The sequence below is a fragment of the Rattus norvegicus genome, chromosome 8, assembly GCF_021556685.1.
Source record: "Rattus norvegicus strain SHRSP/BbbUtx chromosome 8, alternate assembly SHRSP_T2T, whole genome shotgun sequence".
Taxonomy (NCBI): Eukaryota; Metazoa; Chordata; class Mammalia; order Rodentia; family Muridae; genus Rattus; species Rattus norvegicus.
The window spans coordinates 66,151,194-66,176,396 of NC_141541.1; the positions used below are offsets into that span (position 1 = coordinate 66,151,194).

At 49.3% G+C, this 25,203-nt stretch overlaps 2 protein-coding genes across 19 annotated transcripts in view; one reads left to right on the forward strand and one right to left on the reverse strand.

Annotated features, from left to right (window-relative positions):
• The first annotated feature begins 6,623 nt into the window (after window positions 1-6,623).
• Cyp11a1 (cytochrome P450, family 11, subfamily a, polypeptide 1) lies at window positions 6,624-18,155 on the forward strand. Its single transcript, NM_017286.3, has 9 exons — window positions 6,624-6,911; window positions 8,015-8,170; window positions 10,004-10,203; window positions 11,103-11,306; window positions 12,668-12,825; window positions 16,223-16,389; window positions 16,661-16,739; window positions 17,205-17,402; window positions 17,826-18,155. The coding sequence occupies exons 1-9, from the start codon at window positions 6,649-6,651 to the stop codon at window positions 17,979-17,981; spliced, it is 1,581 nt and encodes a 526-aa protein (NP_058982.1). The 5' UTR covers window positions 6,624-6,648; the 3' UTR covers window positions 17,982-18,155.
• Window positions 18,156-19,477: 1,322 nt separating this feature from the next.
• Window positions 19,478-25,203, reverse strand: part of Ccdc33 (coiled-coil domain containing 33) — a 98,878-nt gene continuing 93,152 nt past the window's right edge. For 4 of the 18 annotated variants that reach the window (XM_087562006.1, XM_087562005.1, NM_001413792.1 and 1 more), the window contains 8 exon segments: window positions 24,290-24,452; window positions 23,915-24,006; window positions 23,614-23,745; window positions 23,414-23,525; window positions 22,373-22,521; window positions 21,118-21,204; window positions 20,675-20,788; window positions 19,478-19,685 (listed from right to left, as the gene is read on the reverse strand). In XM_087562006.1, coding sequence (XP_087418132.1) covers window positions 19,560-19,685; window positions 20,675-20,788; window positions 21,118-21,204; window positions 22,373-22,521; window positions 23,414-23,525; window positions 23,614-23,745; window positions 23,915-24,006; window positions 24,290-24,452 — 975 coding nt within the window. In that variant the 3' untranslated portion in view covers window positions 19,478-19,559. 18 annotated transcript variants of the gene reach the window in all.

The window sequence follows — 25,203 nt, forward strand, 5'->3', positions numbered from 1 at the left end:
GTGTCCCCTGGGACTGGAGTTACAGATGGTTGTGAGCTGTCATGTGGGTGTGGTCCAACTAGGGGTCTCTGGAAGAGCAGACAGTGCCCTTAACTGCTGAGACGTCTCTCCAGACCCTTTAATGCTTTTATTATGTGCACATTTTTATGGTTATCAGGATCAGCGGTTGTAAACCATTTTTATCTTTACTACCCTAAAACTCCCACTATGTGGGACGTCCAAGGTATTCCAAGTCCCCAGCCTTAAGCAGTCATCAGCCTACTCTGTTACATGTGTTTTAGTTGGTGTGTTTGCATGCAAGTGTTTCTCTCTGTGTCTCTTTGTCTCTGTCTCTCTCCATCTCTTTGCCTCTCTGTCTGTCTCTCTGTCTTTCTCTGTCTCTGTGTCTCTGTGTCTCTGTGTCTCTTTGTCTCTGTCTCTCTCCATCTCTCTGCCTCTCTGTCTCTGTCTCTGTCTCTGTCTCTCTCTGTCTCTCTCTCTCTGTCTCTCTCTGTCTCTGTCTCTCTCTCTCTCTGCTGGTCAGAAGTCTACATCAGATGCCTTTCTCAATCACTCTCCAGTTGCAGTTTTTGAAACTGAGTCGCTTACTGAACCTGGGCCACTTTGGCTAGACTGGCTGCCCTCCTGTTTCTGTTTCCCTAGTGCTAAGATCACTGACGCCTGTGAACAGTTTCTTACACAGTTGCTGAGGACTAGAACTCAGGGTCTTCAGGATTGTGTGTCAAGCACCTTACCAACTGGGCCATCCTCCCAGCCCCTATATGTGTGTGAAACGGCCATTTTGTTGGCAGACAAGAAAGGGAAATGATTTTCTTCAATATAAAACAGGACTAGTATAGTTGGTGTCAGACAGTGTTGTACATGGAAGGTGTGTTTTCTGATAAATACACTTTTATCAGGTGGGCTTAGTTCTTATCTGTTGGTTTAACAACTCTCAGTGACCGAGGGATGCATTCTGGGAAGGGAGAGGGTACAGGGTGTGTGGAGGAGCTGGTTGGGCCGGGAGGATGAGTCTGGGTTAGGTTTGGTGGGTGCAGGAGTTGAAAGCCTCACATGAGGAGGAGGAGGAGGAGGAAGGGGAGGAAGAAGAGGAGGAAAAGGAGGAAGAGGAAGAAGAGGAGGGGGAGGAGGAGGAGGAGGAAGAGGAGGAGGAGGAAGAGGGGGAGGAAGAGGAGGAGGAGGAGGAGGAAGAGGAGGAGGAGGAGGAAGAGGAGGAGGAGGAGGAGGAAGAGGAGGAGGAGGAGGAGGGGGAGGAAGAGGAGGAGGAGGAGGAGGAGGAGGAGAAAGTGAGCCGCAGAGCTTGTAGTAACTCATCTGCCAAGGTCTGGGAGCCGATCTACAGCCTGACCGTGGATCTTAGCTTAGTGGACCCTGAATCCCTCTAAGTCAGCCATACTGACCTCGAGTTACTGGGTGAGGGATAATGAGGAATCCGGTTCTAAGGTGAAATTCCTTTGCTTCTTCAAATCTTGCCAAGGTCAGAGGAGATGGCCTTGTCCTCCAATATGAACTGGAAATTTCAGCAGAAGTCAGTTGTGACTGAAGGCAAGCCTTACACAGGGACCTGGGGGGGATAGAGTCATCTCTTGATTGGACCTTGTGACTCTGTGGGGGAGACAGAGACCTGATCCCTGCTGTGCTCTAGTGACCCATGATAGGTATCTGTCCCCTCCTACCTCTGCCTCATTTTTCTGGTCTGTACCGTGGGGGCTGATAGAGATGAGCCTGTGACGTCAGGTAACTCAGCCAGCAGCTTCTGATTTGCAGGGTGTGCCCTCCTAATGTTAACTGCCCTTACTCATATCCCCAGTCTGCTTCTTGGCAGCACAGTGAAAGGGGCTTGAGAACCAAGTCCCCAGCCAGGAACAACCTGGACTTGAATCCATTCTGTGTTGCTGGTTGGCATGTGACTCTCGGCAAGCCGACATCTTGGCTGAGCTTCAGTCTCCTCTGTAGTTCAGGCAAAGTTTCTGAACCTATTCGGTAAGGAAGTTGTGAGGACGAAGAACCACGCAAAGCGCCTCGGACATGGCGAGCATCCAGTTTATTCCACAGACATGGGTGAGGCCGAGAAAGCTGAGTGCTTCTTCTGACATTCGGTGTCATCTTCCCTTGGGCGTTGACCCAGAGAGGTTAAGACAGAGCTCCTGGTTGCAAGCATCCTGACTTCTGTTAGATGACTGATCTGCTACTCACAGAAAGAATATTTAAGGGGCTTTGAAAGGAATCCAGGCCAAGGGTCTGGAGACCAGGGTACAAGAAGCCAGGGTACAAGAAGTCTACAGGACAAGGTTCAGGTCGCTATGAACCTTGTCCAGGCCTATGTCCTACTTATTGTGATTTATTCTTTCTTTATTAGAGTCCCAGACCCAGAGAGGTTAAGACAGAGCCCCAGATGCAAATTATTCCCCAGTGAGTCACTACCTTTGTGTGGCCAAGGAAAGAATTCTCTTTCCCTCTTGTCCTGAGCCCAACTTACCATTGCTGTGGAATCAGTGGAAGGAACTTTATATGAAAGAAGGTGGTCTCTTCCTGCCTCCATGGGCCTTGGCTCTCTGTCCCCTCACTCAGCTCCAGCTCCCTCACCTGCTCCCCCCTCCCTCCCATCTGGCTTCTTCTGGTTTCCTTCTACTGTTTTTCTGCCAGCCCAGACTTCTCTTATTTGGCTCACAAGAAGGGCAGTGACTTCTACTTGAGAAGAGGCATGGGAATTTACACCTAGACAACCCAGTCCAGGATACCCAGCTATTTTGATGAAAGCCAAGACTATTAATTGGCCCAGGAAGTTGAGTCAAATGGCTGCCAACCTAAATCAACAAGAATGCCATTCAGGCATGATGGGCTGTTATCCTTGCTAGGACCCCATGTAATAAATTTCTGTCCCTTCCCTGGCATATGCTAGTGACAACATAGGGCCATAGGAGTCCAGCTTCCTCCCACATTCTGATTCACATTCCCTCTCTTCTCCCCCTCCCTCTTTTCCCATTCCTCCCATCTTTTGAGATAGACTCTCATACAGCCCAGGCTGACTTCAAATTCATGGCTGAGGATATCTGTGAACCTCCATGCCTGATGCCTCCTGCACTGGGGCTGGGGGCAGGGTCAAGGTGACTGCCTTCCTCCCACAGTGACAATCCACTTTCCTTCTCGAAGTACCTAAGGAGGGCAAAGGCTGCATTAAAACTTAGCTTAGGTTTAATTCAATGAACTGGGGTTTTCTTTTTAAAGATAACCCATTTTTCATAAGAAAAAATAATGTGTTAGAAAAACTACAAATTTTTATTAGCCTTCTCATGGAATAACATTTGATAACACAAAAAAACCAACCAACCAACAAAAGCTAGTCATGGTGGTGCACACCTTCACTTCCAGCACTCAGGAGGTAGAGGAAGGTGCATCTCTGTGAGTTCAAGGCCAGCCTGGTCTACATAGAAAGTTCCAGGCTAACCAGTGCTGTGGGGGCCAGCCCCGATGGAGGTCTGCTTTCTCTTGTTGGTTCTTCTTGAGGCAGCGGAGGGGGAAGAGCGTCGGCGGCGGAGGGTAAGACTTTGTCTTATAAGATATTTAGGGTTGCTGTATAATAATGTTTACTTATCTAAGTCTAAGTTACTATGTTACTGTAGCTGATTTACTTATCTATGTCTAAGTCACTATGCTCTGCTACTGTAACTGTCCTGCCTTCTGTGTTCCTCTGAGTCCAGAAACTGCAGTCTCTGGCATTTAGCACCTCATTCTAAAACAGCAGGAGATAATGTAGAGGATTACTTGCTGGAGCCTTTTCCCTTCTGTCCCTATGCCTCTTGCTTGTCAGGCCAGGGGGAAGTTTGGAGCAATAAACTTCTATTGAACCAAGAGAAGTGAATAGCGCTTACAGAAGGAAAAGCTTTACACAGCCAAATATGCATAAACATATATAATTTCACACATGGATTCATAAATGCACATTTATACATTTCCACTAAAAATCAGTTGGGTCAACCTTACATGCATTCTCACAATTACATTCTTACACACACACATGCATACATTCTCATGATCACATACTTACACACACATCCATACTTACATATGCATATGGAGCAAAAGACCAAGCATCAGTGCAGAAAGAACTCACTCATTCTGGATGAAAGATGAGCTCCAATCTTTATTACATAGAGAAAGAAATAACTTCTATCCTTTTAATGCTAAGTGAATTAAGTTTGTAAGAGAAAAGGCCTGTTCCTTTTAATAAGACTAAGCCTGCCTTGCTATTAAGAAATGACCTGTTCTGTCCCATAGTAAGGAAAAACCTGCCTGCTCCTTCTGCTCTCTCCATCTTCTTATTTTTTCCTCTTTTCCTCTGCATTCTGCACATTGCTCTCTTATGTTACCTATAGTCTCTAAGTTACTCCTCTCTGCATTTCTTCTCAGCCCAGATCTTTTAGCTCAGTTCTACTTAGCTCAGTTCTCCTTAGCTCAAACCTGACTCTTTCGTTCAGTCCCTCTCTAGCTCAGTCCTTCTCTCTCTGTCCTTCTGTGTGTATTCTCTTTGTCCTCCACACTTAAACATCTTTCAGAATACATAATCACATGTTACAAAGTTCACCACAAGTTCATATGAAAAATCATAAATTGAAATAGAAGTTTACAACTGAGAATGTTTCCGTGAATATCCATCAGGAGTAATTATCTGGCTAACCTTTCATTACCAGTGTCAGCTCTACAGGTTCACTAAAGGTCTAAAACCATAGTTGTTAGAGAAGTTTTGTATAGATAAACCCAGTCAACATCTTATCCTCTGTCCTTGCACCTGTAACAAATCCTTTGTTCTCTTTTTATGACCTTTCAGTTAATTGTTTTACAACCTCTTGGAATGTGCTCCAGAGAAAGTCTGGTCACTATATAAGAGCAGTTAACTGGTGATACTTGGGAGACTGGCAGAGTTCTCACTGCAGTTTTTTTTTCTTTTATTCGGAGCTGGGGACTGAACCCAGGGCCTTGCGCTTCCTAGGCAAGCGCTCTACCACTGAGCTAAATCCCCAACCCCCTCACTGCAGTTTTAACTATCAGAAAGAGACTTAATAGCAGTCCCACTATAAAAGAACTTAATAATCACGTTATAATTTTAGGAATTCTTATAGGATCATCATTAAGACTAAAGAAGTCATCTATTTGTCTGTATAGCATCACTATGAGACAGTACAACTTCATAGGTCTACAGATATCTGCTCCAAAGGGGTGTGCTATTACTCAATGATTGTTATATATGTGTAATAATAGCAACAGGAAAAGCATTTTAATAGCAGGAATCTTTCCCAAAATGAATCCCTTACAGCCTTGCTTAATAAGGGCGGACCAGTCGCAGATTATATAATAATCCGAGGCTGGCCATCTCAGGATGATCACCTGCTAGTTATTAGCTTGTCCTGTTATGGCTCCTGACAAACCAGGGCTACACCATGAGACCCTATTAAATCCTATATGTATATGTAGCTCAGTGAGTTTTGACATATGTAAGAAGTAACTGAAAAAGAACATGCCAAGCTGGATGTAGTAGAACATATATACCTGTAATCTCAGTGTTTGAGAGGAAGAGAAAGGAGGGTTGCCTAGGCTAAGCCACATAGTAAAATCCTGTTTTGAAAGCAAAAGAAGAAAAAACATATTCTGGCACAGTGGTGAATGCATATAATCCCAGGGCTCAGGACACCAAGGCAAGGGGATCTTAAAAGCATAATAAAAATAATAGTAGTAGTACTTGGGGCTGGAGAGATGGTTCAGTGGTTAAGAGCACTGACTGGTCTTCCAGAGGACCCAGGTTCAAATCCCAATACCCACATGGCAACTCACAACTGTCTGTAAGTCCAAGATTTGACACCCTCATGCATACATGTAGGCAAAACATTAAAGCAATTAAATAGACAGATAGATAAAGATAGGTAGATAAAACAATACTTGCTACTCAGAACATTTTCAAAGAACATCGAGTATGTTTTGTTTGTCAAGGAGAAAAAAGTAGAATTTCAAGAATTAAGGAATGAGATCAGTTAATAATCAACCATTTGTAAGTCCCAGGAACATGAGAAAGATGTCTGCTGTCCTATAACTGGTCAGGTAGTCAGCTTCTCATGACCTGTGATCTCAGGCTATCTCTCATCTTAGAGGATATTTGTCAGCACCTAGGGGCCAGCAGAAGGCCTTGCTCATGCAAAACCTGCAGGGTATGAAAACAAACCCAACCACTGCAGAGTTATAAAGGGCTGGGGACCCGGTTGGAACCCAAGCAGGGAGGGGGTCCTAGCCATTAGCCAGGACATCTAAGCCTCATTTTCTTCCCATGAACGTAGAGAAGGAAAACTTGCCTTTTAACCTGTCTGAAGGGCAGTGGTCTTAGGGACCCATAAGGCAGACATTGAGGTCAGAGACCTGGAGTTGCCTGCCGGTGTTTGCCTAACTTTACCACAGACCTTTCAGACAGAAAGCTAGAAAGTTCTTTCTCTGCGTTTGGGCGGGGCTGTGTGGGCCCAGCCCTCTGGTGGAGGAGGGGGGAGGTCAACACTCCATCAGCTCCTCTCTTAGCCTTGAGCTAGTTAGTGGTTATAAGTGTGGCTCTGGAGGTTTGGGGCAGAGACACTTGTGCAGCAGGAAAGTGGCAGTCGTGGGGACAGTATGCTGGCAAAAGGTCTTTGCCTGCGCTCAGTGCTGGTCAAAAGCTGCCAACCTTTCCTGAGCCCTGTGTGGCAGGGTCCAGGGCTGGCCACTGGAAATGGAGCTGGTATCTCCTCTACCAACAGTCCTCGATCCTTCAATGAGATCCCTTCCCCTGGTGACAATGGTTGGATAAACCTGTACCACTTCCTGAGGGAGAACGGCACACACAGAATCCATTATCATCACATGCAGAATTTCCAGAAGTATGGCCCCATTTACAGGTAAGCCTGGCAGCAGGTGGAGGCAGGCGCAGGGAAGGCACGGGGCTCCCAATTCCTGTCGACCTTCTACTTTTGTTTCTTCAAGGTTGAGGCTGGGGCTGGGGCTGGGGCTGGGGCTGGGGCTGGGGCAGGGGCTGGGGCAGGAGCTGGGGCTGGGGCTGGGGCTGGGGCAGGGGCTGGGGCTGGGGCTGGGGCTGGGGCAGGGGCTGGGGCAGGAGCTGGGGCTGGGGCAGGGGCTGGGGCTGGGGCTGGGGCTGGGGCAGGAGCTGGGGCAGAGCTGGGGCTGGGGCAGGGGTTGGGGCAAGGGCTGGGGCTGGGGCTGAGGGGATAGTCCTTCATTTCTGGCTGCAAGACTTTAGCCTTCTATTGGTATGAAGGGGTGTGAGCAAGCAATGCCCTGTTCACCTACTACCCTTCAGCCACTCCAAGAGTCAAGCTTGCTGTCTCCATCTTCACAGGGAGAAAATGAGGCATTGGTCACTTGACTACTAGCAAGCCCCCCACCCCGCTTCTGTACCAGCCTCAGCTTTAGGCCCTTCATGGCTAGGAACTGAGCACGGACGGACAGTACGCGTGCTCTTAATCACTGAGCCATCTCCCCAGCCTTGAAGTTTTACTTTAATAGAGGTGAAAGGTGCCATCTGACTTTTGGGGCATGTGACGACTCAGAATTACAATTCAACAAGCGCCGGGCTGGCTTGGAATACGGGAGATACTGGGCATTCACTGCAGGACGACAAGGGAGTGCGCCACGGCTCCAAGCCTAGCAGAACAAGAAAATTCAGCACGAAATTCGACATGATTATGAATGGAAGGCTTGGGGTGGGGGTGGTGCTGGTCCTGGGGTGTGTCTCCTGGTTCAGGATAGTGCCCTGTCGTCCCTCAGAACAAGTCGCAAAGGTCACAGGTGCATGGGTCGGGTTTGGCTCTTCAGCAGCTCCAGGAAACACATGGCATAACCATTTCCCATCTCATAGGTGAAACTGAGACTCGGCAAAGTGAAGGTCCCAGCCGGAAACTGTGTATCGGTTGTGTGGAGGTCTGGCTGCCCAGGATGTTCGTGACTGCCTCAGGTTCGACATCAACCGCTCTTGTCTTTCCAGGGAGAAGCTGGGCAACATGGAGTCAGTTTACATCCTGGACCCTAAGGACGCAGCGACACTCTTCTCCTGCGAGGGTCCTAACCCGGAGCGCTACCTTGTGCCCCCCTGGGTGGCCTATCACCAGTATTACCAGAGGCCCATTGGGGTACTGTTTAAGTGAGTTCTGAGTGAGCCACATGTGTGGAGGGTGCTGGAGGGAAGTGGTAGGGAGAGGGGCGGGGTATAGAGGTGGGGAGCGGGGAGTGGCTCTGCTCATCTTCCTGTCCCATAAGGCAAATGATGGTGACAATGTCGATGATAGGGAACTATCCTGCCCACTTCCAGGGGAATGCCAGGCTGAAGTTCCTCATGAATAGTGAAGACTTTGCAAAGTTCTCACTAATTGCTTTAACCATGAAGTGCCACTTTATCAAGCACCTGCTAGGTAGGTACCAGGCCTAGTGCCAGGTGTTGGCAGTACAGTAGTAAATAAGGGCCTGACAGCCTGAAGGAGCTGTGAGAAACAGCAAAGTCTGCCATTGAGATGTAGATGCTGTTTTCTACCAAATTGCTCACTGATTAATTTATATATAAATATATATTATATAAAATTTTTTTATATAAATATATAATATAGAATGTTTTACACATACAGACACACACACACATATGTTTGAGACAGGGTCTTTTTTTTTTTAAGATTTATTTATTTATGAGTACACTGTCACTTTCTTCCGACACACCAGAAGAGGGCCTCAGATCCCTTTACAGATGGTTGTGAACCACCATGTGGTTGCTGGGAATTGAACTCAGGACCTCTGGAAGAGCAGTCAGTGCTCTTAACCACTGAGCTACCTCACCAGCCCAAGACGGGGCCTTTCTACATAGTCTAGAATTTTCTAGAAGTTGCTATGTAGACCAGGCTAGCCTCAAACAGACATCAGCCTGCCTTGGCCTCCTTTAAAGGTTAAAGACATATACCACCACACTGAAACATTTAAATGTGACTAAATCAAGGGTTGGCAAGACCCTGGAGCAACTGGAGCTTTTGTCCACTGTGGAAGGGACAGAAACGAGGCCTCTGTGTGAACAGTGCTTGAATGTTATCTCCCAATTCACGAAGTGTTTCTAACTTTAGTGACATGCCACGAGGTATTTCCTCTCAGGGAACAGGGTCATAGGCTAGAACGTTTTTCCTGGCTATAGTAAAAGAACTCAGGAAGCCTTCTAGATGGTTGAGACGAAGGAGGATGGTGGGCGAGAGGAGGTTGCGTATGCCCGTCACAAGTCTGAAATGGTAAACTGAGTGGAGGAGGCAAGTACTTCAAAGTCTGACAGGGAGCTAAAATGTCTGGAAAGAATTGCACGCTCTTTTTAGTGTCTTTTAGGAGAGATTCAGTAAAACTGTACACAAAAAAGGGGGAAGGGACTCAGGCTTGGGGGACTTCTATGTGGTGAGGATTGTATGGGGGGAGAGCAGGGTAGGTTGAAACCATGAGTTTACAAACTTCTTTGCCTTCATACTCTCAACTTTTCTTTAAAAAGTTTTTATTCATATCATTTTATTTATGTGTATGTGTCTGCATAAGTATATGCCATGTGTATACAGGTGCCTCTGGAGGCTAGAAGAGGGGCCAGTTCCTCTGCAGTTGTCACAAGTGCTTGTGAGGCGCCCTATAGGGTTGCTGGGAACTGAATTTGACTCCTTTATGAGAACAATGAGCCACCTTGACAGCTCACAACATCTTTAAACGAACTCCCCAAATTACAAAAAGAGCATCTCGGCCAGGTTGCAGTGGGGGTACACCCTTCTAATCCCAGCACTCGGGAGGCAGGGGCAGGCGGATCTCTGAGTCCGAGGCCAGGCAGGGCAGGGACTGGGTAGGAGAGGAGAGCAAAGGTTCGGGGGAGGAGAGACAATGAGGCTTCAGGCTCTGGAGCTTGAGAGCCTAATCCATCTGAGCCAGGACTGGCATCCGTGACCATGAGGTGGGCCCTGTGTTTCTCTAGGAGTTCAGATGCCTGGAGGAAAGACAGAATTGTCCTAAACCAAGAGGTGATGGCCCCTGACTCCATCAAGAACTTCGTGCCCCTGCTGGAAGGTGTAGCTCAGGACTTCATCAAAGTCTTACACAGACGCATCAAGCAGCAAAACTCTGGAAAGTTCTCAGGGGACATCAGCGATGACCTATTCCGCTTTGCCTTTGAGTGTAAGGATCTTGCACGTGGCTGACAGGAATGGGGGGTGGGGGGTGGGGGGAGCCTCTCAGGGGGTAGTCAAGTAGCTCTAATCGTGTTCATGTTACGGGAGTCCCCAAAACATAGGTTCCCCATGCTGCCGTTCCTCAAAAGCCAGAACTTGGCCTGGTCCTTCATGCTGCAAGTCTCTCTCTTGTAGAAACAAATCTCTGAAGTTGAGCAAGAAATAGGGGGGGAGGGGCTGGGGACTTAGCTCAGTGGTAGAGCGCTTACCTAGGAAGCGCAAGGCCCAAGGTTTGGTCCCCAGCTCCGGAAAAAAAGAACCAAAAAAAAAAAAAAAGAAATAGGGGGGGGCCTGCTGGATTGATCTGATTGTTGAAGGACACCTAGAAATTATCCAGACTGGGTAAGGCAGTTAGGTGACAGAGACCCGGGAACGGTAGGTTATGCTTATGGCTTAGTAGAAATCATGTGATTCCTGCAGAAGAGCTGGAGTATCCTGGGCTTGGTATGAAATTGGTGTTAACTTTTTTTTCCTGTGGTGAGAAGGCTTGAAGGTTGTAATCTTTTAGTTCCAGCCAGATTGAGTCTTAGGTGACTTGGAGACTGCTACAATCTCCCAGGCCCTGTGTGATGTAGTGAGTGCTGTCGATAACAAAGGGACAATTCCTGGACAATTCCTTCTGGCTCAGGTGGAGTCCATGATTCCCATCAAAGGATCCTGTTCAGGACCACCCCTACATCCCTTTAAGAGGCCTGAATTGAAGCCAGAAGGGCAGTCTTTCCATCTCTTGGGGCTCTGGTCTCAGTTTCTTTGCTGGCAAGAGCTCCTGTGTGTGGTAGACATGGGTGGGAGGCTCTCGGAGAGCTAGGCTGGAAGAGGGCCCTCAGCCTCAGTCTCTCACTGCAGCCATCACCAGTGTTGTATTTGGGGAGCGCCTGGGGATGTTGGAGGAGATCGTGGACCCTGAGTCCCAGCGGTTCATCGACGCCGTCTACCAGATGTTCCACACCAGTGTTCCCATGCTCAACATGCCTCCAGACTTATTTCGACTCTTTAGAACTAAGACCTGGAAGGACCATGCAGCTGCCTGGGATGTGATTTTCAGTAAAGGTGAGGATTCCTTTGGCTGTACTCAGGAGGTGGGCTACCACCTGGCTAACAGCCGCCTCTTTGTTCTGCAATTAGCCAATGGCCACTAGTTTACCATGGAGGAAAATCTCTGGTGAGCAAGGATGTGTGTCAGGGCTGGAGGCTGATTATTGGAGTTGATTGCTTTTTTTTCTCCTGGAGAAAGGGAGTGAGGATGTTCATGGTACTAATGACTAGGGGCCGGAGAGATGACTCAGCAGTTAAGGACACTTACTGCTCTCACAGAGGACCCAGCTTTGAATTCTAGGCCTCACATCAGGAGAATGACCACAGCCTGTAACTCCAGCTCCAGGGGGTTTGATGTACTCTTTTGGTCTCCACAGGCACCTACACTTACACACATTGGTGCATGCACGGAAACACACACACACACACACACACACACACACACACACACACAACATATATACACTAAAAAAATGAATCCTTTTTAAAAAGATGCTCAATACGTATTGAGTTGAGGGCTAGTATCTGAGTCATAGTTGTCTGTATGACAGGAGGTCTGAGGGGAGGGTCAGGGGTTGTCTAGAGGGAAGGTTGATGGAGAAAGCTGACTTGGGTGTGGTGGAATCTAATGTCACCTCAGCCATTTGTACCTATGTGACCTTGGGCAACCATCTCTACTAGTTGGTAAAGCACTTGCTTTGCAAGTGTGGATAGCTGAGTTCAGTTCCCAGCACTCAGATTAACTCATAGTGGCGCTTGCTTGTAATCCCATGGCTGGGAAGGCTGAGACGTGTGGTTTATTGGCCAGCTACCCTGAACTACTTGGTGAGCTCCAGGCCAATGAGAGATCCTAGCTCAAAGAAACAAGATGAACTGAAACAAGATGAAAGAAACAAGAACCTGAAGAACAGCAGCTGAGGTCGTGTGTTTCTTGCAACTCTCCATCTCCCCCACACAGTGGGGATGATCAAGAAATAAATGACAAGGGCTGGAGAACTGTGTCAGTTATTAAGAGCACTGGCTGCAGGGTTGGGGATTTAGCTCAGTGGTGGAGCGCTTGCCTAGGAAGCACAAGGCCCTGGGTTTGGTCCCCAGCTCCGGAAAAAAAAAAAAAAAAAGAACAAAAAAAAAAAAAAAAGAAAAGAAAAGAAAAAGAAAAAAAAGAGCACTGGCTGCTCTTCCAGAGGACCCTGGTTCAATTCCTAATCTACAGGGTAGCTCACAACTGTCTGTAACTCCAGTCCCAGGTAAATCAATACCCTCCTCTGGCCTTCATGGACATTGTACACACATGGTATTTAGACATACCAAAAAGAGGCTTAACAAAATGGCTGCCTAGCAGGGAGCCTCACCTTGCTCTTCTTCCTGCTCCACAGCTGATGAATACACCCAGAACTTCTACTGGGACTTAAGGCAGAAGCGAGACTTCAGCAAGTACCCTGGTGTCCTTTATAGCCTCCTGGGAGGCAACAAGCTGCCCTTCAAGAACATCCAGGCCAACATCACAGAGATGCTGGCAGGAGGGGTGGACACGGTGAGTTCTGTGGGCCTGGTGTGAGCCTCCTTGATGCCCACGTACTCCCTTCCCCACCAGCTGTGTTGTCTGAAGCTGTTCCAGGTGAGAAGCTGGGCACGACTATGATAAACTTCCCTCCCTTAGTGCTGGGCCTTAAACAGTGATCTCCTAGAAGAGTGAGGCCAAACTCTTGCCATGACCCTAACACCATTTACCACCCATAGGGCAGGATCTGAGACTGATTTATCTGTGAGAAAGAAGGGAATAACTTCAGTTCAGTTCCTGCATAGAATTTGGTTGTTTTTGAGATGGGGAGCTTAGGTAGCCCAGGGTGGCTTTGAACTCACTATGTAGTCAGGGATGCCTTGAACTCCTGATTCTTCTGCCTCCACTCTCTGAATTTAGGACTTGCAGAGGTGTTACCACCATGCTTTATTCTTTAAAGTATGCTTTCATTTGTTTCTCATGTGTATGAGAGTTTTGCCTGCATATATTTTTGAGCACCATGTGAGTGCCTGGTACCTCGGGAGAACAGAATATGGTGTCAGGTCCCTTGGAACTGGCTTTACAGTTGTGAGCCACTGTATTGGTGCTAAGGATTGAATACAAGGTCCTCTTACCTGCTGAACCATCTCTCCTGCCCCCATCATGCTTGATTTTACACAGTGCCAGGACTGTGAAACCCAAGGCTTCATGCATGCTAGGTAAACATTTTACCAACTAAGCTACATTTTCAGACCCTTTGTATATTTTTTGTTTGTTTGGACCAGGTCTCACTTTGTAGTGTAAGTAGACCTGGAATTCACTCTATAGCTCAGGATGGTCTTGAACTCACACCAACCTTCCTGCCTTGCGCTCCCAAGTGCTGGAATGATAGTGTCTTCAGGCCAGAGGCAGGAGTCTGGTAGTCTTGAGAGTATAAGCTACAATATCAGATTAGTAGATCCAACATTTATTTTTTTCACAGTTTGAAGCTAGACCCATTATTGAGGTATGCGCAGGAGTGATTCACTCTGAGCTTGGAAGGTGGTCATCTTACGTCTACATGGGGGCTTCCCTCTGTGGGTTATACTTTGTCCTTTCTCTTCTTCAGGCATGGTTACTGGGCTAGAGCTCACCAATGCCCCCTTATCCCCCAGAGTCTCCCTAAACGTCAAATCCAAATGCAGACACATTATGAGATATTAAGAGTTGGGATAGCCAGACCATGGGACACATGCTTTTAATCCAAGCACTCAGGAGGCAGAGTTAGGCAGATCTTTGTGAATTTGAGATCAGCCTGGTTTACAGAGCAAGTTCCAGGACAGCCAGGGCTGCACAGAGAAACCCCATCTTAAAAACCAAAACCAAACTAAACCAAACCAAACCAAAAAGAAGAGTTAGGATGAAGACATGTGGCTGGAGGCAGGTATTGCCGAGTCTATCACATGCCACAGTGCTAGATGGCAGAGGCTCACAGAGCTGTCCATTAGTAGTCTCTAAAGCAGAGTACTGCTTCTGGGTGTGCTTGTTCAGTGTTGGTCATGAGATTCCTCTCAGGGAGGCGGTTTGTTTTGATTCCAGTTGTGGTAATTGGGGTGGGGCAACCCCATCATGAGGTGATCTGCTTGCAAGATTCTGCTCTTGAAATCTCAACACCATCTAAGTTCCTCTTATCTTGGTGTCTTCAGCCTCAGAAAAGAGATAGCATAGGCAAACTAATCAACCTCGTGCAGCAGCTCTTACAGATGTCCTTCAAGTGATGAGATGATGTCTTTGAACAGAGTTGAGCAAGAATCTGAATCAGAGATGAAGGTTGTAAAAGCCGACGATGTGGATGTAGACAGTGAGGCCGGGTACTGGGTGGGTTCTCTGGCCGGCTTTTCTTACAAGATGCTGACCTCTTATCTTATGTTTTGTTGCCCATTGGGCAATTGAGGAGAGTCTGTGCTTTTAGCAAAAACAGACACAAAGGCCCTGTGACACTGTGAGGTATCATCTTTTCTTTTTAGAGGAAACAGAGAGGTTAAATAACCTGGCCGAGGCACACAGCTAATAGAGTAGAATGGGCTATGTCGATTAACAGCTATCTCTAGGAGTCAACTCTGTAAATACTTGGAGGCTCTGAGACAAGCACACATGTGATCTGTGTTTTCAAGGATCCACATTTGCTTTCTGGGTAGGTAAAGGAATGGGAGGAGGAGGAACTTCCTTGGGGGAAGGTTCCCCAGGGTCTGCAGCTCTGCCTAGCGAGGACACTGGGCATGTGTTGAAGAGGTTGTGGGAGAGGTGCTGTGGGCATCTAGGGTGGCAGTAGGCAGGTGTCCAAAGGGCCTCTGGATGTCTTTCGGAGACTCCGAGGAGCCAGGACTTTTAAGCCAAGAAGTAATTTGCCTTTTCCCCCCACTTTCTCCCCACTCCCCTTTTTTTTTGTCTCTGCTGGGAAGAAAGAGGTGTTTAAGCTTTTTGGACAGAAATATGATCCTTGATTAACATGTCTGCAATCCCTGTTCCCCATCCTGGGACAAAGGATGTTCCAGGCTGGGGCCTTATGTAGACTTCCTCTGCTACCTTGGTTGAGTCACTGTGGGGCTTGAGGAGGGTCACTGGTGCCTCTGGTGGATGGCTGCAACCTTTGGCTCATGTTGACACTACTTCATTAATCCCAGCGCGTCTCTTGCACCAACTGTAGCAAAGATGGAGAACAGATCCGTGGTCTGCTTTCAGGATGGTTGAATCTTCCTTTCAGGTCTGCTGCTGGGGAGAACGCTGAAGTTTAGGCTGCTAGAGGTGAGCTAGGTAGGCTATCCTGGAACTCTCTTTGTAGACCAGGCTGGCCTTGAACTTGGAGATCCACCAGCCTCTGCCTCCTAAGTGCTGGGATTAAAGGCGTGTGCCACTATGCCCAGTGACATGGACTTGGGTGTTCAAGCCTTACAGATGTGTGTGTGTGTGTGTGTGTGTGGTTTCTGGAAGACTCTGCAGCCTCTGGAAGATCTGGAGAGCATGCTTCCTTTGTTGGGAGATGAATGAGGGCTGGTGACATGATGCAGGGTAAAGGCAGAGATAAATGCTTCTCTGAATATCCCTTCCCAGGAGTAGCTGTTTTTTGAGGCAGTATAATCAGGTACCCCAGGCTAGCCTTGAAGGATGATCTTGAACTTCTGAATCCTCCTGCCTCCCAAATGCACCAACACGCTCAGCATATATGGTGTTGGGAATTGAGCTGAGGGCCTTTGTTTGTTTGGCAAGCACTTTGCTTCTTGACCACACCACAAGCTACCTTCTTGCACACCAAGAAAAGCCTTCTGAGCAGTGGCCTTTCGAAGGTTTTGCAAATAGTCTTGGAATATGGGGGTTGAGAGTAACGTGGGTCATACTGAGGTGACTTGAAGTGACAGGCCTTCTTGGCTTTCACAATCCGTGTTCCTGCCAGACCTCCATGACTCTGCAATGGAACCTTTATGAAATGGCACACAACTTGAAGGTACAGGAGATGCTGCGGGCTGAAGTTCTAGCTGCCCGGCGCCAGGCCCAGGGAGACATGGCCAAGATGGTCCAGTTGGTCCCACTCCTCAAAGCCAGCATCAAGGAGACACTGAGGCAAGTCCAGTACACCCATGACTCCCCATACCCAACCCCTGGAGAAGGACTTCAAGAATGGGCTAATGGAGATTAGAATCATGGAGTGAGAAGTTTGGAAGTGACAAGTAGGGCTGGGAAGATGGATCTGGAACCAGAACTCTGCCTTAGCTCCCTCTGAGTTGCTATAGTGGGGGGATGAAATTCCAGACTGGTGTGGGAGTCAGGGTGGAGGATAGAGCCTGACTCCAGGATCTGGGGCCATCTGTTTCTGAGGGTCCTCTTTCTGCAGACTCCACCCCATCTCTGTGACCTTGCAGAGGTATATTGTGAATGACCTGGTGCTTCGTAATTACAAGATTCCAGCCAAGGTAGGACTGAGGAGCTCTGCCAGTCAGATGGAGGAGAAGGGGGAGGAGGCTTCAGTTCCAGGCAGATGGTGGTGATGGGAGCTTCTATCTAAACCTTTCTTCCTGATGCTGGGCCATTGGTGGAATATGGCCGTTTGTGTGAAAGGTAGTGGTGGCGGGCATGATGGGTAATAGATACTGGAGTCCAGGGGTAGGAGGCTAACTTGATTGGTCTTTCTGGGTTGAGGGTGAGGTAAGAGTGGAGAAAACCATGTGTTATTCCTAATGTTGTGCCTTCAGCCTTCATCAGGGCTCACAGAGCCCTTATTCGAGCTACACAGCAGGCAGAAGGCCAGGCTCTGTCCTGTATTGGGCAGCTGGGCAGACAGGTTTGAAATCAGGGACCTGAGGAAGCTGAGCCTAGGGCTGTACTCAGGCTTGTGTAGGGGACTGGAACTGCTTAAGACTTGTCCCCCTTTGTCCTAGACTTTGGTGCAGGTGGCTAGCTATGCCATGGGTCGAGAATCCAGCTTCTTTCCCAATCCAAACAAGTTTGACCCAACTCGTTGGTTGGAAAAAAGCCAAAACACCACGCACTTCCGGTACTTGGGCTTTGGCTGGGGTGTTCGGCAGTGTCTGGGCCGGCGGATTGCAGAACTGGAAATGACCATCTTCCTCATCAACGTGAGTAGGGCTCTGGCTCTGGGACACGTCAGTCCCCGGGATTTCACTGACACCAATGAAGTCACTAACCCCACTCTGTCAGAATCCAGGGAGTGTGCAGGGCCAGGGCTCAGTAGTCTCCCACAATTCTTCGCTGTGTCTTCCTTTGGGCTAACCCACTTAACTACCCATTGTCATCTCCTGAGTATCTATCTGCCCCTCCCTACTCAGGAGGTGAGGTAGAGAGGTTGCTGCAGAGTAGTTAAGGTCAAAGCTAAACCCTGAAACAGAGCCTGGAGGGCCCATTTAGACACAGTGAGAGGTTGGATAGTTTGTGGTATGTTCTTTAGATCATACTCAAAAGATTGACCCTGTGCCTACAGATGTCATGTGTGTGTGACCCCAGGAGACACAAATCCTCCTTCTTGCCTCCTTCTTCTTCAGGTGCTGGAAAACTTCAGAATTGAAGTTCAAAGTATCCGTGATGTGGGGACCAAGTTCAACCTCATCCTGATGCCTGAGAAGCCTATCTTCTTCAACTTCCAGCCTCTCAAGCAGGACCTGGGCTCAACTATGCCCAGAAAAGGCGACACTGTATGAATTGCAGGCTGCAGTCACACGGGGAGATGTCTCACTGGGGCATTTGAGGGTGGTGTCTCTATATCTCCAGAAACAGCACTCTGTGATTACCTGTCCACGTTAGCTGGGCCCTCCTCTCTTTCATCCTGTCTCCCTTTCTACTTACTCAGGAGGTTAATAAACACATAAATGCTGGGAAGTGTTTTTATCTGTCAGACTCCTAAGACATTCATTATCCTCAGGGAGATGCACCCTGGTCCCTGGTCAACAGTGGGATGAGGGGCACGTGGGGAGATGAGAAACAGTTATTCAGCCCAATGGTGAACCCCCGTCCTCAGCAGTTCAGGAACTAGCAGAATCTACTCTAAGACCCAGGGAGCTCTGCTGTGAGGACGGGGTGACCTGAGAAATGTGGGTAATCTCTGTCCTTATGGGTGCAACTGCACGGGAGGTGAGGCTGGTATGGGGTTCTGCTTGCCTGACTGTAGTAGGAGCCCCGTGTGGAGTTGTAAGGACTTCCTCCTAAGGCTCCTCGGAAGCCTGTGGTGAAGAATCATGCGGCAAAGAGGACGATGTGAGGAAATGGATCCTGAAGACAGAAAGCCAAGAGGCTGCCCCGCCTCCCTCCCAGTGGGCATGCTCCAGGGACTGTATTTTAAGGGTGCAGGATAGTGTCTTGATAAGAATTTGGTTTATATGACATCTGTCCCAGTCAGGCCTATCATGCCCCTCTGGTTCTGGTTCTATAGCCTAGCCATGGGCAGGTACCAGAACCTTGCTGGCTCTTGGCTACCTAGCTCCAAGTCCTATAAATAGGTGTGGAGACTAAGCCAGCTCAGAACAGCATGGTCCTTGTTGGCTAGGCTGCAGGTTCTGGGTTTACTCTTGAGGTTTTTTTTCCTCCCTAGTCTATGACCCATGTCTCCCCCATCCCCTGTCTTTTATGCTGTGCTTCCTCTCAAAGATGACTCAGGACTATCAGTGCTAGAAAGGCCCTCCTTGCTCAGACAGACAGCAATGCATGGGGTAGATGAAGAATCTGGAGTTCAGAGAGGTTTCCAGTTAGTCATCCAGAATGTTCATGCCCCAGAACCCAGGCCAGCTGGGGCCCCAGCCCTCATGACTTCCTGCCTTGGCTACATTTATACACATATCACCTGTCCTGCCAGCCGTGATGGGATATTTGAATGACGTCATAGAAAAGCTTCAAGCCTTTCTGTTCTCGGGTAACTCTGAAGACCTAAGCCAGAGTAAAAGGATTTCAAACATGAAAGGTGTTGGGGGCTGAGGGGAAAACATGGTCTGTCTCTTGTCTTGCACAGAGCTTGGCTTCAGGCACCTTATTTCTAGTCCCCATGATCCCTCTCCTCAGAACTCTCTACAGGGATCGGCCCAGCTTTCGTTTCCAGGTCAGGCGGCAGGTACCAGGCAGCCTCAGAGAACCCAGGACCCAAGCTGGATGTGAAAAGAGTAGTCGGCCCACTGCCGATTGCTTACTCCAGAAGAAGGACACATGCTTACTGACTTACAGCATTTACTAAAGACATCTTTGGGGGTGGGTGAGTCCCCAGCACATGGAGGAGGGGGTCTGCTCCAGTCTCAGGTCTTCTGGGGGTGAGAGCCCTCAGTCTGGGAGTTTGAGGGTCTGATGAGCTTTGCATCTGAGCTGGGCAGGGAGGCTTCTGGTTTGGAGGGCAGCTGAGGATCCTTGGCTGCTCCAGCATTCTGTGACAAGCAGGACAGATGAGTACATCCCTGATCCAAGGGTACATTACCTCAGGGCATCTTACCTGGCAAGTCAGGCTTCTGAGACTCCAAAACCCAGTAGGCTGTGACTTCTGAATAACACTGGAGCCTATTTTATCACCGAAGGTGATGCCTAATATCTCTGGTCCCTGGTGTTAGATGAGTTTGCAGAGGTCGTTCTATGTTCCCTGGATACCCCTCATCCTTCAGGTTCTGTCTAGGGGTGGTAGAGCCTTGGCTGCGAGCAAAGTGCTGATAGCAGAGGGAAGGAAAGTCAGGGAAAAGCAGGTAGGATGCGAAGTACCAGGGCTGGCTCTTGCATGGGGAGCGGGACGTATCTGTGGGTAGCTATTTGTTCCTGGGAAGAAGGCAGTGTGAGTCTGTTCCCAGTATTGATGTCACCTAAGAAGGTGCCTTTAATCTCAGCTCTTAGGAGGCAGAGGCAGGAAAATCTCTGAGTTCGAAGCCAGCTTGGTCTACAAAGTGAGTTCTAGGGCATCCAGGGCTGTTACACAAGGAAACCCTGTCTTGAAAAGTGGTGAGAGAGAGAGAGAGAGAGAGAGAGAGAGAGAGAGAGAGAGAGAGAGAGAGAGAGAGAGAGAGAGATATGGGTGGGAAGAGGGAGGAGTTACAAGGTATTCTGTTCATGTGTGATACTGGAGTAGAACTAGAACCTTCTAGAAATGCTAGTATAGGCCATTTCTCGCCCACAGTGATCTCCTCCTAGACGTTCACAACAGCCAATGGGAAAGGGGACACCTGGGCAGACATTCCTGCCCCTTCAGATGAGTGGAGGAATGGAGGTCACTTGAATTTCAGTGTGCTGACAGTAGGACCTCAGCTCAGGTCTTCTGACACTTAGCTTGAGATCTATCCCCCATGGTTTTCTAAGGGCCCTGAGATTTGAAGTGGGATGGCTTCCAGCCCACCACCCAGCTCCCTGGAACATCTCTGACAGGGCCACTCACAGGCTGGTCTACAATGATGGAGTTTGGTGACTGTCCAAAGCCGTGTTGTTGCTCCTGAAGCCGAATGGCTAGATTTTGCTTCTCTCGTGCCCAGTGGCGAGCTGACTCCTCCAGCTTCAGACACGGAGGGAGGCCGGTGGAAAGCCAATAGTTAGTATGGCTCCCCTCCCCCCGAGCTAGGACACACAGAATCTGGGACTATCCTCTGGGAAAAGGCAACCTCTGGCAGGAGCAGAGGTGAGGAGCCAAACATGTAGCCTAAGACAGTCTCTGCAGTTTGTATGGAGTCCAGTCTGACTGGAGTCCACACTGGGCCTTGGCTCTGGTCACAGGCTAAGGCTGACCCTCACACACTGAACCCTGATTCTGTAGTCAGACACTGAGCCCTGACTCTGGCCATAGGCTGATAGGCCCAGCCTGATCAACCCCAGCACCTCACTTACCTGGTTTTCCAGGGACAAAATCCGACTCTGAGCCTGTTCTAGCTTGGCCAAGAGGCTAAACTTGTCTGAAGTTCCACCAAGGAAATCCTGTGGGAGCACACACTACTGTAAGGCTCTGCCTGGAAGTTGAGGCCATGAGGCTGTGGGAGCACAGGGTTCCTGTAAGGAAAGCCAGCCAGGCATGGGTTTCAAATTCAGCTACAGATACTGAGCCTCACTCCTGGGCCAGGGCCTCTTCCTTAAGATTGTCACAGGGCTTCATGTACACTTAATCCTCCACGTTGCTTCCCACTCAGTATTGGGGAGTCTAATATTAAAACCTTTTTTTAGGTGAGATAACATATATTCCAGGCTGGCCTTGAACTCACTACGTTGTGAGAATGACTTTACCTCTGTTCTTCTTGCCCATATTCTTCTGAGTTCTGGGATTACAGTGCATGTGTAGTTTTATGCGGTGCTGGGGATAGAGCACAGGGCCTCATGCATGCTAGGCAAGCACTCTATCAACTGAGCTACACCCCCAACTCATTCCTAATGCTCTAACATATCAACTGCTTATGCAAAATGCACCAACGGGATCCCTTTAGCACCAAGAATGTGGTTAAATTGGGAGTCTTTTTGTAGAGTAAAGGCTCACCAAAATGGAGGTTGCCCATCTCTCATGCTTTATCTGACTGCCCATGCATTGGGACATTGCAAACAGAACTCACTTCCTGGGATGAAGAGAGACACACTCACCTGCATCCTCATGCCACCATAACTTCAAATATTGACTCTGGGTTTGTATACCTCCCGGGACACCCACCTGTGCTGGCATGGTCTCTGTGTACTTGGAGTGGCCTGGGCCATTTGTGTCTTGTAGCCTCTCTGCCAAGTCTCCACCTGCTCCCAACTCCCCGGGATCCACCTGGGATGGGGAAAAGGGCTCTCCAAGGCTGCACCAATCCCAGGAGGTCCTGAGAGGCCCCACGGTGGGAGGGTGTCCAGATGGGAGCAAGCCATGTGGCAGGTGAAGTCAGGGTTCAGGGGTCAAGGGTGAGCTAGGGCCTTGCTCTCTCCCAGTAGACGACAGTGAGATAGTTATCTTAGGAGCAAAAGAGCAAGGCCCTAGTGTGAATGTTTCCAGTGGTGGTTGGTGCTGCAAAACCCAGATTCTGGGCTGAATCTTCAACTTGGCTCATGCTGGGGACTATTGTGGGCTACCTGCCGACCAGTGCCGGCAGGATCAAGCCAGGCCCTGTATGACGGCTCTTACCGGGAGGGCCTGCTGCTGCAGAATGATGGGGGCTGACTGCTGACGGTTCTTTTCCAACTCTGTCCTCAGCCTCGTGTTTTCTGCCAGCAGCATGGAATAAAGATCCATAGCCAGGTTCTCTCCTGCAGGGCCCAGGGGAATGCCAGAGGCTGTGAACACAGGGAAGGCTGTGAACGTGGGGACAGGTGCCTGTGACCGGCTTTCTCACTTCTATGTACCCATTGGCCTCAGTATCGATGGCTCCCTTTTGCCAGTGGAGTCAGGTCCAGCCATATCCCTCAGGCTGCCATCCCAGGCTGTTTAGATTTCTATCTCATTGTTTCCTCTGTGTCTCCCTGCTCGACTCTCCTTTCATTTGTCTCTCTGGTTACTTTCTGGTCCTTTGACCTGGTTGTCCTCCGTAGACTCACCCAGGCTCCAGGTGAATAAGGATCCTGAGATTTTCATTGTTCCTAAAGACTTTAAGACCCTCAATGCCTAACCATCCGAGGACAGTGGGCCCAGGGCCAGGCACACAGAGATACTTGGAAAGTCTCCCCACGTGGCCAGAGAGATGACCCACTTGGTGGGGTGCTGTCTTATTCTCTCCTGCTTATCAGGGCTGTTTCTGATTGGCAGTTGTGGATGGCTGTGGTTTACACCAATGGGGAAAATAAACTGATACTATCAGAGCGGTCTTGTCTGTTTGCTTTGTGAAGGCAGAGTAGAAAAGAGATGGGGAAGCTGAGGACTTGGAGACCGCTGCCTAGAAGGCCATCCATCCGGGGAAGTCTCTGTCTGCCCCTGTGGTTCATGGGCCTCAACCTTAGTGATCTGGCCTCTTTCTACACTGTCCTTGTGTTCTAAGGGGCTTCCTGACAGAGGAAGGCTCTGTCCACCACGGAAGCTCTGAGTACCTGAGAGAGGAGAGAGTAATACTTCCCAGGGTGTCTCTTTCCAGCTCACAGACATAACAGAGGACTGACCCTCCTCTGAAGGTTCTTGTAAAACTGGGGGCCCCCAGGGTGAGACAGAACTGGAAGGTCATCTATTCTGATCTACCTTGGGGAGCAAATGCATCCATGATAGGCTTCCCCTGTGGCCTGTTTGATGGTGCTGGCTCCTTCCTCTCGTGGAGCCTTTCCTCCAAAATCTGCTCCATCTTCTCGATCACCTGTGACAGAGGCCAAGGCTGGGCTGGCTTGAGAGCTTCACAACTCCTATGCTGCTGCCCCTCCTCCACGGCTGGCCCCAGCACCTGCCTTCTCCTGGTGCCGCACAGTGTCCTCTAGGCCCTTCATCTTCTGCAGCTTGTCCTGGTACCGCCTCAGCTGGGCAGCCTGTGGCTGCTGAGCCTGGTAGAGAAGCAGCAGCTCCTTCTCTCTATCATTCTTCTACAGGATGGAGGTGAATGGGTACATGGGAGTTACCCCAGCCACAAGGGCACCCGTGGGATCCTGCCGAACCCTGAACTGGCCAGCTTCCCTCCCCACTGTGTACTCTCTGCTCCTGATACTTCTCAGGACTTTGCTGGAAGGCACTGTCCAGCATTCCCTAGCTTACCCGAATCAGCTCATTCTGCAGGTGCTGCACCCTGTCTCGCAGCCTCTTCATATCCAGTTCATTCAGCAGAAGCCTCTGCTTCATGGACACTGCTGGGGTGGGAAGATTCACTGGCTGGAGAATCAGTGAAGGCAAGGGCACCCTAGCTCTGGGGCTTGGCCCAGGATTTTCTTGCCTAAGTCATTATAGCTAGGCAGGTTGTACAAGTGTGTCTACAGTGGGGAGGAGGAGAACGGAGAGGGAGAGGGGAGGAGACTCCTGAGATGGGACACACAGTATCTGGAGAAGGCTCTCTACCTCCCTGCTGTGAGCAGTGAGAGCCCTCTGCTGTGCTTAGCCCAGAGCCTGGGCCCCAGCAGGTATCCAGGGGCTCACCCAGGTTCTCCTCTTCAGCTCTGTTTTGCTCTTCTTCTATGCTCTGCTGGGTCAGGTGGCTCCTTAGCATGCGGTTCTCCTCCTCCAGAATGTTGGCCTGCTTCCTCAGTGCCAGGATGTCCTCGGCCATCTTCTGCATGGCCCGCCGGTAATTGTTCATCTCCTATAAACCCAGAATCCTCAGCTGAACCCTTACCCCATCCCCAAACCCCCAGGATCCCACTCTACATCTGCATGCACAGCGAGCTACTCTCAAGGTTGGTGAGCAGAGTTACCCTTAGGCTGTACCCTAAACCCTAGCTAGCAATTACCCAGAGAGTGGTTGGGCATGGTCCTCATCTCTCCTGGCAGCATTAAGATGGCCACACGGATGTGTCTCCTCAGGGACCACACTGATTCATGTGACACCAGGGGAACAGAGGGTTCAGGTAGCCAGTAAAGAAACCTGCAGGCAACAGTCTCAAAAAGATGGAGCCACGTTTCCAGGTTCCGAGTAAGTCATATCTATTTCTTCACCTTCTCTCTTCTCCTGCTCCCTCTCCTAACCCAACTCCTTCCCTGGAGGAACTTTAGACTGCCCGCCAAAGCCACTCGGGGGCTGAACTACCATCAACTTCCCAAACAGCCCAGCCTCCAAGAAGAGACAGCAAGAAGACCCTGAAGACTCAGGTAAGGTCTCAAGGTCAAGATCAGGATTCAGACATAAGTTGGAGGAGATTCAGGGATGGGGATAGGAAGCTAACTTAGGTCTGGAAGGGCAATGATCATTGTCTTAATGATCCCCAGACTTCCCCCACATCCCAGGCCTCCTGCTAAGCCTATGGGACAACCACTTTACAGAAGAAGCAACTGAGGACAAGCCCCAGAGGGGCAAGCAGCGTATTCAGTGTCAAAAGTGATGGGTAGTAAAGTCA